The 16,969-nt window shown below is 52.8% G+C and overlaps 1 protein-coding gene and 1 long non-coding RNA gene across 3 annotated transcripts in view; one reads left to right on the plus strand and one right to left on the minus strand.

The window, feature by feature from the left end:
• Window positions 1–166: 166 nt before the first annotated feature.
• Window positions 167–683, plus strand: LOC117891639. Its single transcript, XR_004648639.1, has 2 exons — window positions 167–428; window positions 494–683. It is a non-coding gene; the product is annotated as an uncharacterized LOC117891639 (long non-coding RNA).
• Window positions 684–724: 41 nt separating this feature from the next.
• LOC117891627 overlaps window positions 725–16,969 on the minus strand; it is a 40,869-nt gene continuing 24,624 nt past the window's right edge. The window contains exons 2-9 of one of the 2 annotated variants that reach the window (XR_004648638.1): window positions 6,176–7,940; window positions 5,917–6,111; window positions 5,164–5,329; window positions 4,935–5,088; window positions 4,733–4,878; window positions 4,457–4,670; window positions 3,410–3,757; window positions 2,971–3,110 (exon numbers count right to left, since the gene is read on the minus strand). Coding sequence is in view for 1 of the 2 variants with exons in the window: in XM_034797165.1 (XP_034653056.1) it covers window positions 907–3,110; window positions 4,457–4,670; window positions 4,733–4,878; window positions 4,935–5,088; window positions 5,164–5,329; window positions 5,917–6,111; window positions 6,176–7,940 (4,844 nt within the window). In the remaining variant the exon portion in view is untranslated. Of the gene's footprint in view, window positions 3,111–3,409; window positions 3,758–4,456; window positions 4,671–4,732; window positions 4,879–4,934; window positions 5,089–5,163; window positions 5,330–5,916; window positions 6,112–6,175; window positions 7,941–16,969 lie in introns of both variants that reach the window. The other variant, XM_034797165.1, reaches the window with a different exon arrangement.

Consider the following 16,969-nt stretch of genomic DNA (forward strand, 5'->3'; position numbering starts at 1 on the left):
GCGCTGCCAGATGTACTAAAAAGAATATTTGAAGCTTTGCCAGACTGTCAAAAAATGTTGAGAGCTAACAGTCAGGCGCCCGTTTCAATGTTTTGGCTATTCCTTTTTATTGTCAGCTCTAAAAAACAACTCCAGGCAAGAATTTCATCCATTTCTCATAATTTGTGCCATATTAAAAGCAACTGCAAGGTGGCCGGATATTAGAAAACAGAAAGTAGCGAGCAATTTCAGCAATTAAATTAGTCATGGCCTGGGCTAAAAGAACCATGTCGGATATATTTTACGTTAAATAACTCGTACGAGATCTGGTATATTGATTTAAAGAAATGTTCCTCCTGGCTTGGGTTTATTTGCTGCTGCTGCTTGATGGGCCCCTCCAAGTCAAATCAAATAATATTTCGAGTTATTTAAGAGTTCACCACCATCAGGTGAGCGGTGTTTTGATGCCTGATTGAATGCATTCCATCTCTTATTTTGCTCTCAAATGCCGCAGCCATGGAATGGTAAGCATTCTGGTCGCTCAATACCGAGTTATGTAAATATTTTCGCTGGCGAACATCACGTGTTTGGCAATGATACTTCTGATGCTCAGGATCTGCTCGATCTCCACAAAAATGAGTTCGGACGTATGCCACGCCAAATTAAGAGTGCTTCATGAGTAAAAGTAAAAGAGTAGAGAGTAATAGTTCATGTGATTAAAACTTTAATTAAATGACTCTGCTACAATCTACGTAGGGTACAAATATTTGTATAAAACAGTCGACTAAAGGTAAAACTATCTCTAGGATTAGCGTGTATCAAACAAACACTTAGGACTATGTACAGTTACATGTTACAAAGGAATTGAATTGTGTGTGTGTGTGTGTGTGTGTTATGGCAATGGGTGTGTGTGGTGTCCGTCCGCTTCTACTTGTTGAAGTTCTCAATCTGCTGAAGGACCCAGCTGCGCGATGCCGACTGACAGACGACAATTCCTCTTTTGAGTTGATGCTGGTGGGCCAGCAGCTCCTGCACGGCCTCCTTTGAGGGTTTCGGCGGTGGGGAGGGGCGTGGCCCGAGTGGCGGCGGCGGTGGTGGACTGCTGGGTCGCCTGACGTCGTAGTCGCCGCTGCGCTTCTCATTGTCGTCGCTGTAGATGGCCGAGTCACGGAAGTCGTTCTCCAGACTGTCCTCCACCTGCCGCTCGTACTCGAAGTTGGGTGGCAGCGGGTCCGCCGCGGAGCGCTTGCGCTGCTGCTCGCACATGCTGTCGCTGGAGGAGGAGGTCAGCGAGAAGACCGAGTCCCGCTCCGAGCTGACCATGGCCATCAGGCTGAACAGCGTTTTGGGATCCGCGTAGTCGACGTGGGCCATTCGCTCGCCCAATGCCTCGCTGCCCTGCCGATGCAGCACGCTCTGGCGGCACATCTCGCTCACATCGGAGACACGTCGCTCCGGCGGCCGGTTGGTGCGGCCAAAGGCCAGAGTCAGGTTATCGATAGACTTGAGGGCACGCGGCAGCAGTGAGCTCTCCGAATTGGACACGTTCTCGTGGCCATCTCCTCCGTTGGCGCCGCTCAGCAGGCGCTTCATCAGGTTCTTTGGTATGGGGCGGGCGTATAGGGCGGTCGTCTGATCCTCTAGGCAAAGGTTGATCACCGTCGTCTGGCTGTCACGCTTCAGTGTGGAGCCGGAGGAGGAGCTGGAGCAGGTGGCATCCGAGCTGCAGCTGTCCCGCTGCACTGCCTCCTCGCCCACCCTCTGGAGCACGCCCTCCGGCGAGTAGACCAGAGTCACATAATCCGACTCGGGGCGCGGCGCCCCCGTTGTGGTCTTGCTTCGCTTCTTCAGCATCTGGGCGGACTTGGCGCGTCCCAGGACGGGGGAGAACTTGTACGGGACATGGACATTGCGCAGCAGAGTCTCGTAGATGGGCTCCTCGTGCTCGGCCAGTCGCTCGACCTGACGCTTGGCTTGCTCCTCCAGCTCCAGGGGCGGCGGCGAGCGAGACGGCGGGCGTGGCGGCAGCGCAGGCACTCGATTGAGATCCAGACTGGGCGACAATGGACTGACGGGACTGACGGGACTCTCGCGCCGCTTCTGCTGCTTGTTGTAGATGCGCTCGAATTCCTTTGTGTTCTTGAGCAGATCGAGCACAATCTGGGCATCACGCTTGGACTTCTCCGCCGGCGACAGCAGCTCCTGGTGGCCGTAATACTGATCCTGTTCGTGGTCCACCCCCACCGCATCGGACGTGGGCTCGTTCAGAGTCTCCGCCTCCTTGGCCAGTTCAATGTCCTGCTCGTGGCGCAGCTCCTCCGAGGACTCGGTTATCTTCAGGATGGTGGAGCTGCTGCTGTCGAACTCGCTGAGATCCATGTAGAACTTGGAGCAGCTCTTGCTGCTGGTGCGCTGCTTCTTCAGCGTGGCAATCCGCTTTGGCATGGTCTTGTGGTTGTACTGCTTCACCTCGAAGAAGCCCTTGGCCTTGGCCTTGCGCTCGCTCAGATCGGGCTTGCTGCCCCGCAAAGAGGCGGCGCTGTCATCGTCCTGCTCCTGCTCCCGATCCTGCTCTGCCTCTTCGTCCAGGCTGAAGCCACCGATGCGTGGCACGGACTTGCTGCGCTCCTTGAGCGCCTTGTAGCTAAAGACTGGCGATTGCGACTTGGCACTGCGACTCCGTTGATCGCGCAGAATGCACAGACACTGCTCCGCCGCAACCGGCCGATCCTCTTGCCGACTGCACTTGCACGCCTCCTTGGAAGGGGATTTGGTCTCATCCTTGCCAGATGCATCTCGCTTGCGATACCGCATGGCGGCTGCCAGCTTCTGTAGGGCCGTGTCGTCCAGGCTGTTGTTGCGGGACAGCGGCTTCGTGGGTTTCGCAGCCTTTGCGGCCTCCTGCTCCTGGCTCTGCTCCTGGCTCTGATTCTGGTTTTGGTCCAGCTCCAGGGACTCGTTGAAGGAGCTATCGAAGGAGGTGGAGTTGCTCACCGTCTTGCGCTTGCCCTTGGAGTTGCGCTGACGAATCTCGCTGCGCCGACAGGCATTGCGCCGCTCCAGATAGGTGGGCGTGGAGTTGCTGCTGGAGTGAAGGCTCCACTTCCAGGTGCTGCGATCCGGCGTGCGATCTGCGGAAGAGCCAACGTTAGTTGAGGACTAAAACCAAGAGCGGGTCGTGATAAGCGGGTGAGAGCGGGCGTGGGACAAGCACCAGTGCGTGAGGGGTAGAGGAGGATGCATTCTGGCAGCCCAATCTTGGATCATGCGGCTCATGCGGTGGTCAGTGACTTGGATTAGTAGTTAAGTGGGTTCTTTCGAATGTGGGTTAGGATGCATGCAACACACAGACCCCGATCCCGAGCGTGTTAAAAAAGGCCAATTAAAGCTAACAAATCCAACTAGAAATAACGAATCTCGTGATACTTACTGGGCTCTCGATAACAACCAGCAACGAGCGATAAGCGATAAACCGACTCTACGATTACGATTACGATTACGATTAACGATTAACGATTACAGTTAGGATGGTTATAAATATTGTACTGGGATTTGATTTGGTTATTATAGCAGTTGGTTTGTCAATTCAATTTAGTTTTCTGATCGCATTTTGGTGAACATTTTGGTAGATCAGTTTTCAGTTTTTCATTTTTCAGTTTTTCAGTTTTCAGTCTCGGGATGGGGTTGGTTTTTGCCTTAGAAACACCCTTAAAAACTAATCAAAGTTTTCTTTTCTTTGTTTTGGGTTGTTTAGTCTTAGAATGCATCACTGGTAGTACTACAACGGTAAACATATAGCATTTGTATAGAGAAAAGAGTTAATTCAGATCGAGGTAAATAGCAAAACACACAAATACAACTAAGAGTGAGTATAGCCTTGAGCTTTGCCACCCAATCAACTAATTAGTATTAATGTACGACACCAACAAAAATAAAACAAAGTTTACATCAAGATGTGGACCGAAACAGATGACGATTTCCTGTGGTACAGTTGTGCCCAAGCAAATTTGCAATTAAAATGTGCCTACATCGGGGCAGAAAATAAATAATAAATCAACTTGCCAGCCGAGGCGTCGACAGATTTGGCACGATTTTTGTTTGGGGAAAGGCAACCAGCGACACAGAGGCACACAGATGCACACAAATCTCTCCTAACGACTCTGTGGCACTCGGTTATGTCACTTGGTTTAGCTGGAGCGTGCGAATCATACATTGCACAGCGAGAAAGGAACAGACACTTGCGAAATGGGCAAAAGGTACCCGCATGTGCATAACTGTAGCGTCAGACGGCAGGCTTAGCCACTTCATCATCTCTGCCTCATTCCCAGTGCAAATCGTTAAGTGTTTCGGCCACATCAACAACAGCGACATAACTACAACAACAACAAAAACTAGACTCCTAGAGGCGACAGGCTAGAGGCTAGAGGCAAGAGCCCAAGCCAGCCAAACCAAATGGAGGACCGTGTGGTGCACTCACCTTCCTCGTTGCCCAGCTGATAGACAAGCTCCTTGGCTCGCATGGGTATGTCTAGCTTCTCCAGCATGACGCCTTTAATGTGCTGCGTCCACACACGCTTCTGGTCACGATTCCGGGCCGTCAGTTTGATTTGATGGCGCGGCTCATCGAAGGGTATGACATAGAAGCTGGTCGGCTCCCCAGGCAAGTGTTCGCTCAGCATCAGATTATTTTGCTGTGCGAGAGAAGACTCAGTAGTGGAAGTGGCAGAGATCCCAAGGAGATCCTTCAACTCACGTGTATGTAGGTCTTGAACTGCAAGCGTCCGTCCTCCTTCTGCTTGGTGATGATCAGCATGGTGGCAAAGAGCAGCACCAGCCGCGGCTTGTTGTGCTGCTCCATTAGGAGGCCCTCCTGGCGCAGTTCACCCAAAACGGTTAGCTCTGCGGACGCCACAAATGTTAGCAGAAGTTTCCCCTGGAAAGCACTGAGCACTTACCCGGTCCGAGCCAGCCATCCAGTATGCCGGAGAGCTCCTTGACGCGGCTCTGCTGCTCCTGCTTGCGCTTCACTTGGTCAATGTTGTGCGCCACCTGGCGCATAATGGCATAGGCCTCGGCCACCTCCTTGACATCGCAGTGTTTGCGCAGGCTCTGCGGAATGGGAGAGAGACAGTCAACTGTCAGTCACTGTTGCTGGTAGCCCCCGTTTCCCCAGTTCGTACTCACGTCGAGCAGCAGATGGTACTTCAAGATGCGCTGCACCGGCTTCAGCAGATAGGAGCCCAGGGGCAGGCGATGCTGCAACATCTTCTGCGTGGAGGCCAGCAGGGAGTTGGTGTGCGTCGCCTGCAGCAGTTTGGTCAGCAGCGAGATGGCTTCCGGGTAGCTGGTGCTGCGGGGGAGGCGAAACGAATGACATATTCGTAGAGTGAGCGGGCAAGAGATTTATGGCTGGTGCTTCGCATGGGAAAGCGCCTTTAGGTCTTCATCAGGCGAACATGAAATTTGACTTTAAAATCAGCTGTGGGACGAGTGGGAGGACAGGACCGAGGCAGGACAAACGGATGATATATGCCGCTGTGTCATTCGGGGCGACAAATCAAACTCCAGCCATCAAACTGGCTGCCCTCGCTCGACTCCAAATTGGCACTGACAGGCCCCAACAGCGGAGCAATGGGGCAATGGTTTCGGGGTAAACGTCAGGCGTTTAAATGGAACATGGCGTGCCTGGACTGCCAAAGATCTGGCCATCGTCATCGTCATGCCATGCCATGCCATGCCATGCTGCTATCGAGATTATGTGGCCTGGCCGCCGCCGCCGCCGCCGTTACCGTTCTTGGCCGCCATTCGTATCAGAGATCCAGCAAACACGCCAGTCAGCCAGCCAACCAACCAGTCAGCCAGCGATGGTCAGTGGCTTGCCCCCAAATCACAGACAGCGGAAGAGGTCAGAGCAGAACGCGGAGGAGATTTACTCACCAATAAGTTGTGTACACATCAAAGCCATCGCGCAGATCTATGAAGCATCTGGCGATTCTGCCCGGCTCCATGCCCGAGTTGATTAGTCGCTGCAGCAGCTGCGAGTTGAATTCGTAAATCTCTTCAATGTTGGCAAAGAGTATTTGCAATTCGTTGATCCGCAGACACGCCCGCTCCTTCCAATCCAGCAGGTAGCTAGGGTCGGACATTAGAACATTAGTTGCACATTCCATGGAGCACCCATGGGGACATCACTTACCCCTTGATGACCTGACCCAGATCCTCGACAAAGCTGCGCTCCGAGTCAATGATCTCGAGGCTGGCACGCTCCAGGACACTCATTGTCACCGTGTGATGCGGATGATGATGGTGATGATGGTGGGGATCCCCCAGCTCGTTCTCGCTCTCCGCCAGACTCTCCACACTGGCCAGATACGAGGTGGCAGTGTGCTTCCCGTGCAGCAGCTGATCGGAGCCCGAACTGGAGCTGGACGAAGTGGAGCAGATGGAGGAGGATGACAGCGGACGATTGTTGAGGCGTGCCAGCTCGCTGAGGCGTGCGGCAAACTTTGGCTTGATGTCGGTCAGACGATCCAAACTCTCCGCCGACAGCTTATTGGCCTCCTCCAGCTCCGCCAGCTGCTCGGCCGTGGGCAGCTTCAGCGGCACCCCAGCGCCCAGTGTCGAGGCCTTGGCACTGAGGCTCTTGGTGCGGGCGTAGGTCAGCAGCGGGGAGCTGCTGATGGTCGAGGCACAGGCGGCCGAGGAGCTTCGCACCAGCGGCTTGCTGATCAGCGGCTTGTTTATGGCCTCGATGAGCTCCGCCTTGGGCCCCTCGTTGGCGCCCAGATCGCCCAGGGTGAGCCGCTCGATGTGCTGGGCCAACAGGTCAAAGTTGATGGTCTCCACCACGGGGCTGAGCGGTTCGCTGCACACAAACTCCTTGGGCCGCACCACGGTGGCGGGTGTGGCGGGTGAGGCGGGGGTGGCGGGCGTCGTGGAGGGGCTGTCTGGGGTGGCTGGCTGGGCGTGCTGCAGCTGGGCACTGGTGGCCGCCAGCTGCTCCATCTCGATCAGCTTGATGCTCTGCTGGGACTCGTAGCGGGGCAGCGTCAGTTTGCGGGGGGAGAAGGGGTTACCATCAAAGTGGAACGGGGTGCCGGGCACGCTCTTGTTCGTGGGTGTCCTGTCGTCGTCCGAGGGCGTCGCTGGCTGTGGCTTTCGCGCCTTCTCGGCGGCGGCAAAGGTCAGGGAGTTGACGTACTCGTTGCTGGCGTCGAAGGTGGCCACCAGTTCGTGTCCGCCCTGCGTGGACAGCTTGCCCGTGATCTTGGACAGGGGGATGTGGGAGAGTTTCAGCTTGGGCGTGGACGTTGCAACAGGAGGATGCCCTCCCACTCCTCCTCCTCCACTGCTGGCGTTTGTCTTGACGTAGCGTCCCTGCGTGGGACTCCTTTGGGATAGCTGCGGGGATGGTTGTGACTGCTGCTGCTGCTGATGCTGCTGCAGTGCCTCAATGTCAATGGCATCCACTGGCTCGGCGTCCGAGTGCGTGATGATGCGATGCACGTTGGCGGAGAGGATGCGAATATTGTTGCCGCGTCGGCTGCCGCTCGAGGCGAGGCTGCTGTTGCTGCTGCCCAGCTCCTGTCGCCGATGCACCACCAGGCGGCTCAGCTGTGCCCCATCCGGCTCGTCCCGCAGCCCAGCAACCACCACTGGCGGTGCACGTACGCTGGCTGCAAGCTGAGAGCTGGAGGCAGTTAGCGAGTAGCTGGCCGATTGATCATCGCTCGTGGAGCTGCTCGATGTGGAGCTGCTGTTGCTGCTGCTGCTGTTGCTCCGCTTGGGCGTTGACTCTCCACTGCTGCTGTTGGTCTTGGTCTTGGTCTTGGCTTGCGGCTGGACCTGGCTCTTGGTCTCGTGTGTCACAGTGGGAGCTGCCACGCCCGCGCTGGCGGCCAGGCTGTTCGTCAATGTGTCGTAGATGCCCAGCAGCGAAGGTGCCAGCTCTGTGGTGCTACCTGAAACGAGAGAAAATGTTTAGCTGCAGTTTATGCCTAGCGTGTGTGTGTGTGTGGAGTGTGTGTGGGTTGTGTGTCTAACGCTTCGATATAATCTTGCGATATTTTGCTATAATTTTGCTGCGTAAAATGAATTATGCCAGGGCACGGACACCGCCAACAGACGGCTGATGAATTGAGTTGTTTGGCCCCAGGATGTGGAGCCCCAGCTCAGAGGCCATCAGTCAGTTAGTGGCAGCGGCAGCGGCAGAGAGCGGGTTCTGGCCACGATCAGACTGCAGTCTGCAGTCTGCTGCATAAATAAGTAGGTTGCCCGTGCAACTGCTTGTTGCATGAGCCGTGCCTGCCTGGCGGCCTGACATGTGAATTGATATGCCAACGCAACATGGCCAAAACCACAGTTGGCCAGCAAACAGGCAACGCGGCAACAGGCCAGCAGACAAGCAGACAAGCAGCCATGCAACACAGGCAATTGGCATGAACATTCCATAAGCCTGCTCATCATTTCTCACAAATGCTTCAATTAATCAAAAGAGCGCACACAACTGTGCGGATTTAATAACATTATCGACAGGCAGACAGCCAGACAGACAGACAGACAGACAGACAAACTCTTGGATATATAAATTATAGATCGCGTCAGTCAATAGTCAATAGAGCATGAAGCATGAAGCATAAAGCATGAAGTAACTTTAACGATCGTTCCCTGCCCGTTCCCTCCCAGAGAGAGAGACAAAGGACTGCAAATTGCTGGCCATGGAAATCGAGGAGTTCGTGAATATTCTATAAATAAGAATGGAATTCCTTGGGCTCCACTCTCCTCCCACTGGTCTCGACTGCACTTGGAATTCTTCTTCATTGTGGCCTTAGTGACTGTCTGCGATTATCTGTTGGCACATTAAGCTAACAGCCTCTCCGCCTCCTCCTCCTGCTCTCTTCCCTGAGCAAATCAGCAATTAAGTTTTAAAGACAAAACTTGTGTGCGTCGTCGCGGCCCACGTTGATCGCCGGCTACCGGGTAACAGAAATGGCCCAGACCAGAACCGGGTTTTATTTCTCTTCTTTTCAGCTATTTAGAATGCTGCGGGTACTATTAGCATAGCCACCATCCTCCACAGTAGCCGACGGGGCACTTTTTCTTCTAATTGCGAATGGTGTCAAGTGGGACTGGGGACTCCGAGCCAGCATCGAGCCAGCTTCCAGCCTGGCAACTGCTGTTGCTCTTGGCAACATGTTGGGCAACATTTTGCAACGCCACGAACAACAATTAGTTTGCATGAGTAGAGTGCCACGCCCACTGACAAACTTGGCCAGAGAGAGGCTGGCCCGTCCTGTCTGGCAGTCTCCAATCTTCCAGTCGCTCGCTGCCTCCCCAGAGCCTGTCTTTTTTCGGCGCTGACTGACGACAAGTCGTAAACATGATTTGTACATTTAATTTTCCATCATTTTGTTTGATTATTTTGCGTGGGCAGCATCCAGGCAGCAGTCGATAGATGGTTCGGACTGGATCGGTGCTGACCCAGTTAAATGGCCAGACCAGAGCGTTTTGCTTAATTGCCGAACCGTGGGCTGCTGTGCCGCCGACAGGTTCTCTCTACCCCTCTCCCCGCTGGCTCTCTCTGCTGACTCTAATCGCTGCCACTTGCCGGGGGAGCATTTAATTAAAGGCCAACCAGCTGTGGCGCAGCTATTTGCAGCTATTTATGTGCCTGGCAGAGCCGACTGTGGAGTATCCATCCTCTAATCTGGCCGTCGATCTGCGACTGGAATAGGCAACAAATTCTTCAGGCCTGTCGCAGGCAACCGACAGGGCAAAACAATGCCATGCCGGCAAAGTGCGGCTCGGCTCTCTGTCATTTTGCAATTTGCAATTGGAGTAGCCAGCTCATGGCCAGAAAGGGTGTCAGGGACAGAAACAGAAACAGAAACAGACACCGACGAAACAGAGACGTTGGCTGTGGGGCAGCTATGACACTGCGGAGAGGTTGAAGTCTTGTCTGGTTTCATTTTCCAAATCCAAATCCCTTTAATGCCCCAGCGACAAAGTCCAGCCAGACCAGACTGGCTTCACGTGTCCCTCGTAGCCCCAACACCTGGAGCGTAGCTCTTAAAGCTGGCAATTTATGGCTGAGCTGACACAATTTCATAAGGCCCCGAAGGCTCTGGCGGCCTAAAGATTACGCGATTGTGGCTAAAAATATCAGCGCAGCGCCCAAAGGTCATTCAGGGTCCGGAACCGGACTCCGACCCTGCAGAAGATGCAACTTGCAGCTGCATCGTCGTCGTCGGCGTTGACAAGATGTTGGCCAGGCGTCTGGGCCTGATTTATAAGCCAAGTGCAAGTCCCCCCAGTCTCGACATTGAATTATGTGAAGGCGGCAGGGGAAAGTGCTGTCCGATGCCTATCGGAATTGCCACCAAAATCGAAATTGGAATCGGAATTGGAGTTGGAATTCGAATTCGAATTCACCGTTCAAATGCTGCACCTCTGCGGCGGCGCACCGGGATGACATTTTATTCATGCATTGACTGTGGCTCCCCCTCCCCTCTTGGGCGTCTTGGCCAGCTGTTGATGGCGTTAAATTAATGCGCTTAGTCGCCATCATCATCATCATCGTCATTATCGTCGCTGTGTCGTCGGTGTCTGCATATCGTTGTCGTCTGGCAATTGATATTTTAATCGGCATTTCAGTTTGTCTCCCCCCTGGCCTGGCGCCAACGCTTGTCTGCTGTTTAGGGAAATGCTGACCCATGGCGGGGTGGGGTCTGGCATTATCAAACTGTAAGCGGCCAACAGCAGACGTGTCCCAAGCGCTCATGGCTTATGGGCACGCATCATTTTGCAACTGCCAATTAAGTTGTTATTCAATGCGACTCTGCCCCGATAAGAAACCAAAGTAAAATGCAACTCCACTGAGACTCGAAGCTGCAACATGCGCGGACTGCAAAACGGAAGCAGAATCCACACTGCGCAATGGGCCACAACGTGGGCCACATGCCTGGGACACATGTTGGGAGAAAAAGTGTGGAAGGAAGTCGTAAAACGCTTGGGAAAAATAGACCCAAATACAATCAATCATTGGGCAGCACATTCCAAGAGTTCAATCACTCAAACATTGAGCTTCAAGGAGCTGGAGAATATTCCTAGATTTCTACAGAGGAAAATCCATCAATATCTTTGGATCCTTCATGCAAATCTCCCCCCCTGTGTATGGTAATGCTAATTTAGAGCCATTTGTGATTTCTTTGGGGATTAACCAACGTTTCCGCTTTCCCCCACCCGCCACACAAATGTGCTGGAAATTCTTTTCAAATTGAGCGAATCCAGCAGACGCATAAAAGCATAAAAATTCTTCAAGATGTGGCTGACTCCTCATGGAGTGCGGCATACAGATTTGGGATTTATTTTTAGCCCACGAGTTCCGTTGCCATGGATCAGAGGCACTTAAACGGCAACACTCCTGCCACCCCTTGCTGCCACCGCTGAGTGGATGTGGATGTGGATGTGGATGTGGATGCGCCTGTGATGCACCTCATCCAGGCCAACGCATGGGCAAACAACTTGGCAACTTTTGCTTTTAGTGCTTGGCTCTAGCTATAGCTCTGGCTGTGCCTGAGACTCCTTTGGCATTTCCAGCGAAAAGTGAAATCCTTTTAAAGCGGCAGCAAACAAAAATCTAGGAAAATGTCGCCGCCAAAAAGTTATAAATCTTGTTCATATTTGCACGTGAAAGACGGAGAGCCAGAGGTAGAGCCAGCCAAAGGCAGACTCAAACATCAGCCAGAGAGCTGTGAGCTGTGAGCTGAGAGCTGAGAGCTGGGGGAAGCCATAAATGTCACACGGCATGGCCTGGCCTGGCCAAGAGGCAGACAGGCCTGGCATATTAGTTTTCCTCGGAGCGGAGCGGTGCGATGTGTGTGTGTGCGGCATGGCAAAACGTGCTAAATTCCATGGGGCAGACATCCATTAAACAGCAGAGGCCCACGACCAGGCCACGCCGAAACATGCCAAGGCTAAAAAGTGCTAAAATCGCATAAAACATGGCCTGACGCTGCTGATTCTAAATTAACTTGCGGCAGCGCAAAAGAACCACACGGCACACCACAGTGGTGCGACATGGGGAAAAGCCACCAATAAGCAAGAAAATGCATTGGGAATTGGGTTAAATTGATTTATGTATGGGATTCCGGGTAAACTGTCCTCTAGCTTAGAGTCTGTGAGCTGCAAAATGTTCTTCTGATATTGTCCCACTGTGCCTGGCATGCGACACTTCAGTGAAGGAGCAGCCAGAGCTGTTGCACTTTGCACTCCAGCCAGGAGAACTCCGCATCTAGACGCAACATCTCTTGCATTCTCAATGACGTACTCCCGGCTTTGCTCTGGCATTTTGCACGAGAGTTGCAGCCATAGATGTTGCCCATAAACATCATAAGCATCGCCAGTGCCAGTCCCCAGTTCCCAGTCCCCGTCCTCCCGGCTGTCTGTGATGAATGACAAATGCGCGAAATGCATAAAAGTGTGAACAGATTTAGCCACTAAATATAGCCACAACGGCGGAAATGGCAACAACGAACACAATTCGTTGGTAAAAAACTAATTTCACTCGCAGTCGCAGGCACCGCCAATCCCCGTTTCGGTTCGGTCTCTCCTGCACCAATCCTCGGCTTGGTGTCTCCTCCGGCACCACCAAGCCCCGATTCGGATGGAGCAACCGAAAAAGGCAGGGCATTGGCCTTATGCTAATGTTTTGCCTGGCGGTGCCAAATATGGAAGACAGACGGGCATATGGCCATGACCAGTTCAAGGGCTCGGGTGAAACGGGCTGCATCGGCGAGTCGTTTAAGGCCAGATAGAGACATCACCGCATCGGCAGTACCGAGAAGGGGGTGGGGTGGGACAGTGCAGCGGTGGGGGTGGCAGCGACATTGCGTAAACTGAGCAATCACATTTAATTAGCAGTTGGAGCTGCAAATATGGAAAGTAGCGCCGCGATTGCATTGACCTCCCGCCTGGGAGACGCCAATGAGTGAGAGAGGGCGGGGGCCTGGGCAAACAGAGCAGCTGGGAAGGGGGCGGAGACGCTAATCTCTGCGGACAGGCAACATTTTCATGCGGTTTAAGGTGTCTCCATGTCTGTCTCAGTGTCTCTCTGCGGTTTTCGCTTTCGAAATAAATTTTCTCCCATATCAAATACGCATCAGCCGAAAGCCGAAAGCCGTGAGCCCCGCGAGAGAGAGAGGGAGGGCAGGAAATGTCAATCAGAGCTTAGGTTTGAGCTTTTGCTCAGTCCGTGATTGATTAGAGAGCGAGTGGCGGTGGCGCTGCTGGCAGTAAGTGGAGCAGTGGATTGCATAAGGGATTGCAGCGTGCAGCGACGTGGGAGATACTGCTAACCCAGTCCAAGGCATAGCTCCAGCATAGCCGTCACTCAATCAGTCAGTCAGTCAGTTAGTCAATCAGTAGGAGTCGCAGTCACAGCCGGGAGTAGCAGTAAAAGACGTTTGCTTGTCTGTCAGTCTGAAGGCCAAGAGTCTAAAGTTGAGAGTGGCTTGAGTGTTGACTCTAGATAGGAGTTGGAGTTGGGGTTGGGGTTGAACTCCACCTGGAGCTGGCTTCTTGGTACTCTGACTCTGCCGCTAATCAGCTCCATAAACATGTCCGCTGTGCTTGGCTTGAATAAATTTGCATTTCCCCTATCAGTGTGGTGTTAACAATGTTAACAAGTTCTGCAGCCCCTGTCTGTATGACAAGTCAATCTGCATCCCAATCAGCCAGAGTCTTCGCTTCGGGCTCGCCGAAGGTCAACAAGACATTCCCCCCAAGGTGCACTGCGACTGGGACTGGGACTGGGACTGGCATGGAGTGTGGACTGTTTCCCACTTGGGTTGCATCACTGATCAATCCCCTGATCCCATCATCAGTTGACAGCCCGAGCGAAATTAGCGACTGCCAAAGAGTTCAAAGACAAGAATGGGCATTAGAGGCCAGCAGCAGCAGCAGCAGCGGGAATGTGGAGAGCCTGCCCCAACTGGAGCTGCCCATAAGCGGAGCTGTAGCTGGATCTGGAGCTGTATGCCGCCCAAGGCAGTGGACCACATGCCAGTCAGCATCCAATGTCAATGCTTTTGAAAGGCATCAATTAATGGTCAATGCACTCACAAAGTGGTTCAAAGATTTTCCAGCGAAAAGATGCCACAGGCATTGGGGGGGGGGGATAGAGTAGAGCAAAAGCAGGGCAGAGACGAGACGAGGAGAGGAGAGGAGAGCAGGGAGCAGAAAGATCACTTAAATGGCAGAGAACGCGTTTGAGCCATGGCCAAAGTGTCTGTCCAACGAGCAATGGACCACCGGCGTTGCATGCAACCAACAACCAACAACCAGCACCAGTAGCCATAATTGGCAAGTGGAAAACTGCAGCCATTCGGTGCAGCCATAAAAAGCAGGTCAGGCCAAAACAATCAAATTATGGCCACTTCTTTAATTGATGCACAAAAGATCCGTGCACCATGCCGAATGCCGAATGCTGAATGCTGGCCCATTAACTCCCATGGCATCTGCCTTGGCCTGCAGTTTGCTTTTGGCTTTTGTGGCAGTGGAATTGTGGCATCATAAAAGTGCACTGCCATTGGGCAGCCTGTTCTGTCCATTGGTAATTTACAGCCGGCAAATGCTCCAGCCTCAGCTCTGAGGAGCAAACATATGTTAATGAAGCAGACACGGGCAGAGGCAGAGGCAGAGGCACAGGCACAGCGATCAGAGATGACTATGACGCGACCACGACCACGACGACGATGGCGTGATGAAAGACAGGAAAAGGCGAGCAACAATTTAGCGCTTTAATTTGATGGCCCTGGCTGGGGCGCAGTCGAGTGCCACACCAAAGCCACGAGTGCAAATTCTATCAACAGCTACGTTCCGACATTGCAACGTTCCAAACTGAAACCCAGGACCTGGACGCTGGAAAAGAGCGTTAGATGGCCAACACTAGATGTGGCTGGGACTGCGCTTCGAAAGCAATTTATTTTAATTACTGCTCGACCAACTGAATGGCTTCGATGGCTTCTATGGAATGGCTGGACTGGGCTGGAGTGGAGTGCTGTCTGGATGGCTCACGGCCCTGGCCGAAAAAGCGCTAAAACCCTAACAAGAGAAATCAATTTTCGCGCTTCCACCGCTGCCTGCTGGAGATGTTTGTTGCCCTGTCCCTTGGTCTTGGTCGCGCTTGGAGTGCATTGAACTCTGCGCCTGTGCCTTCGGGGGTCTCTTCATTTGAATGGACTTCCGTCAACAAGCAGGCATGCAGCCAGCCAGCCAGGCTCAAGATTCTAATTGCAACATGTTGCAAAGTAAGTGCGGACACTTGCAATTAATAAGAATTGCTGCTGCCTGCCAGAGCACAGAGCACAAGGAGCCCATAAAAGTGAGCGTCTTCCTCTTGGTCATGGGCTCCAGCTGGAGTTGGGGCGATGCTGGTCCTCCATCTTGGGTCTCGGTCTTGGCCTGGGTCTTGGCTCTGCTGTGGCCATAGCCAAAGGGCTTGCGTCGGCTTCAGGAATGCGGCGTAACGCCAGCAACATTTCACGCTTAATTATAGACGCCAAGCGCTAGGAATCTTTCATAAACAGAAGAGAAGAGAAGGGGCTTTGGCTTTGGCTGTGGCTGTGGCTCTGCCTGTTGCTCTCGCTCATGCTCTGTGGCTGTGTGGCAGTGTGGCTGGGATACCCATGAGGATAGGCATTTCCTATTGCCATCATCTAATGCCAGGGGAAGAGCTCGCTCGCCACGTTTATTTATGTGTGGGCCGTTTTTTGTTGTAATTTAATAAGCAATGCAAAAAGGGGCGCGACAAAGTCAGAGAATGGCTAAGGAATTCGATCCGTGGCAGGAATACGCTCTCTGGGTTCTTGGCCAATCCACCCACACACATCCACAGCCACAACCACAGAGAGGCAGGCGCAGGCACAGGCACAGGCACACGCCGTTGACGCCTTCGACGAGGATGGAGAGACGACGGCGCCAGGCCGCTGCTGACTCAGCTGCAGTGTCGGAGGAATAGTTGAAGGAATGCAGAGATGTTGCTGCAGCATAATTCATGTGCAATTAATAATTGGTTGCACATGCGCACAGGCTGCCTGGAGCCTGGCCAAGAACATGCTGCCCACCAGCGGCCTTTGACCTTAGCCCTCTGCTCTTGGGGAAATTGTGACTAATTAATGGATCAATTGAACGGAAACCTAGCAAACCTCTACTCCATTCGGATTTAGGCACTCCATAAAATATTCATAAATGCAGCTGCTGGCAGAGGAAACATATCTGCCGAGTTCTATGGATATTTGTGGGTCAAGTTTAGTGTCAGAGCCTTGGAGATGGGCTCCCCTTTTCGGGTTGTGTGTTCCTCTGTCTGGCTCACTAATTAAGCCGCAATATTAATTTATGGTAATTGAATACTTTACGGCCTTCAATGCCAAAGCAGAACCGAATAAATAGAAGATTTATTTTGTCCAGCAGCAAGCAACAAATTGCTTTTGGGTGCCCCACAATCTGGAGAAGATCTCTACAATAATTTGCGCCAATTAGAAGCATATTCAGAGTTCCATTCAAGTGGATTTTGGGCCATTATTATTGAGTTCCTTTCGTGTCTGTTCGAGTACGAGTTGTATGTGCAATGGGAAGACATTCGAAATCAACTTCAGATTCCGTAACAGAAACAGAAACATTAGGCCCCATCGACGGGCGATCGACTGGAGCTAAATATAGTCCCGTGGGCGCAGCTCCTCCTCCTTCTTCTTCTCCACCTCCTCTTTCTCCTCCTTCTCCTCCAGCTGCAGCCGTAGAGGAGGCAAACATGATGTTGAAATTTTGATTGCGACATTCTTTTGCCCATTCTTTGTACAAATTGTGCCATGAAATGGGAATGGGAATGGGAATGCGTCTGTCTGGCTTTCGTTCTCTGTGTTCTCTGTGTTCTCTGGTCTCTGGTCTCTGTTCTGTGGGGCAATGCTTCTGCTGTGTTGTGATTTTGGGGGCT

Source organism: Drosophila subobscura, chromosome E (assembly GCF_008121235.1).
Source record: "Drosophila subobscura isolate 14011-0131.10 chromosome E, UCBerk_Dsub_1.0, whole genome shotgun sequence".
In the NCBI taxonomy this organism is placed as follows: domain Eukaryota; kingdom Metazoa; phylum Arthropoda; class Insecta; order Diptera; family Drosophilidae; genus Drosophila; species Drosophila subobscura.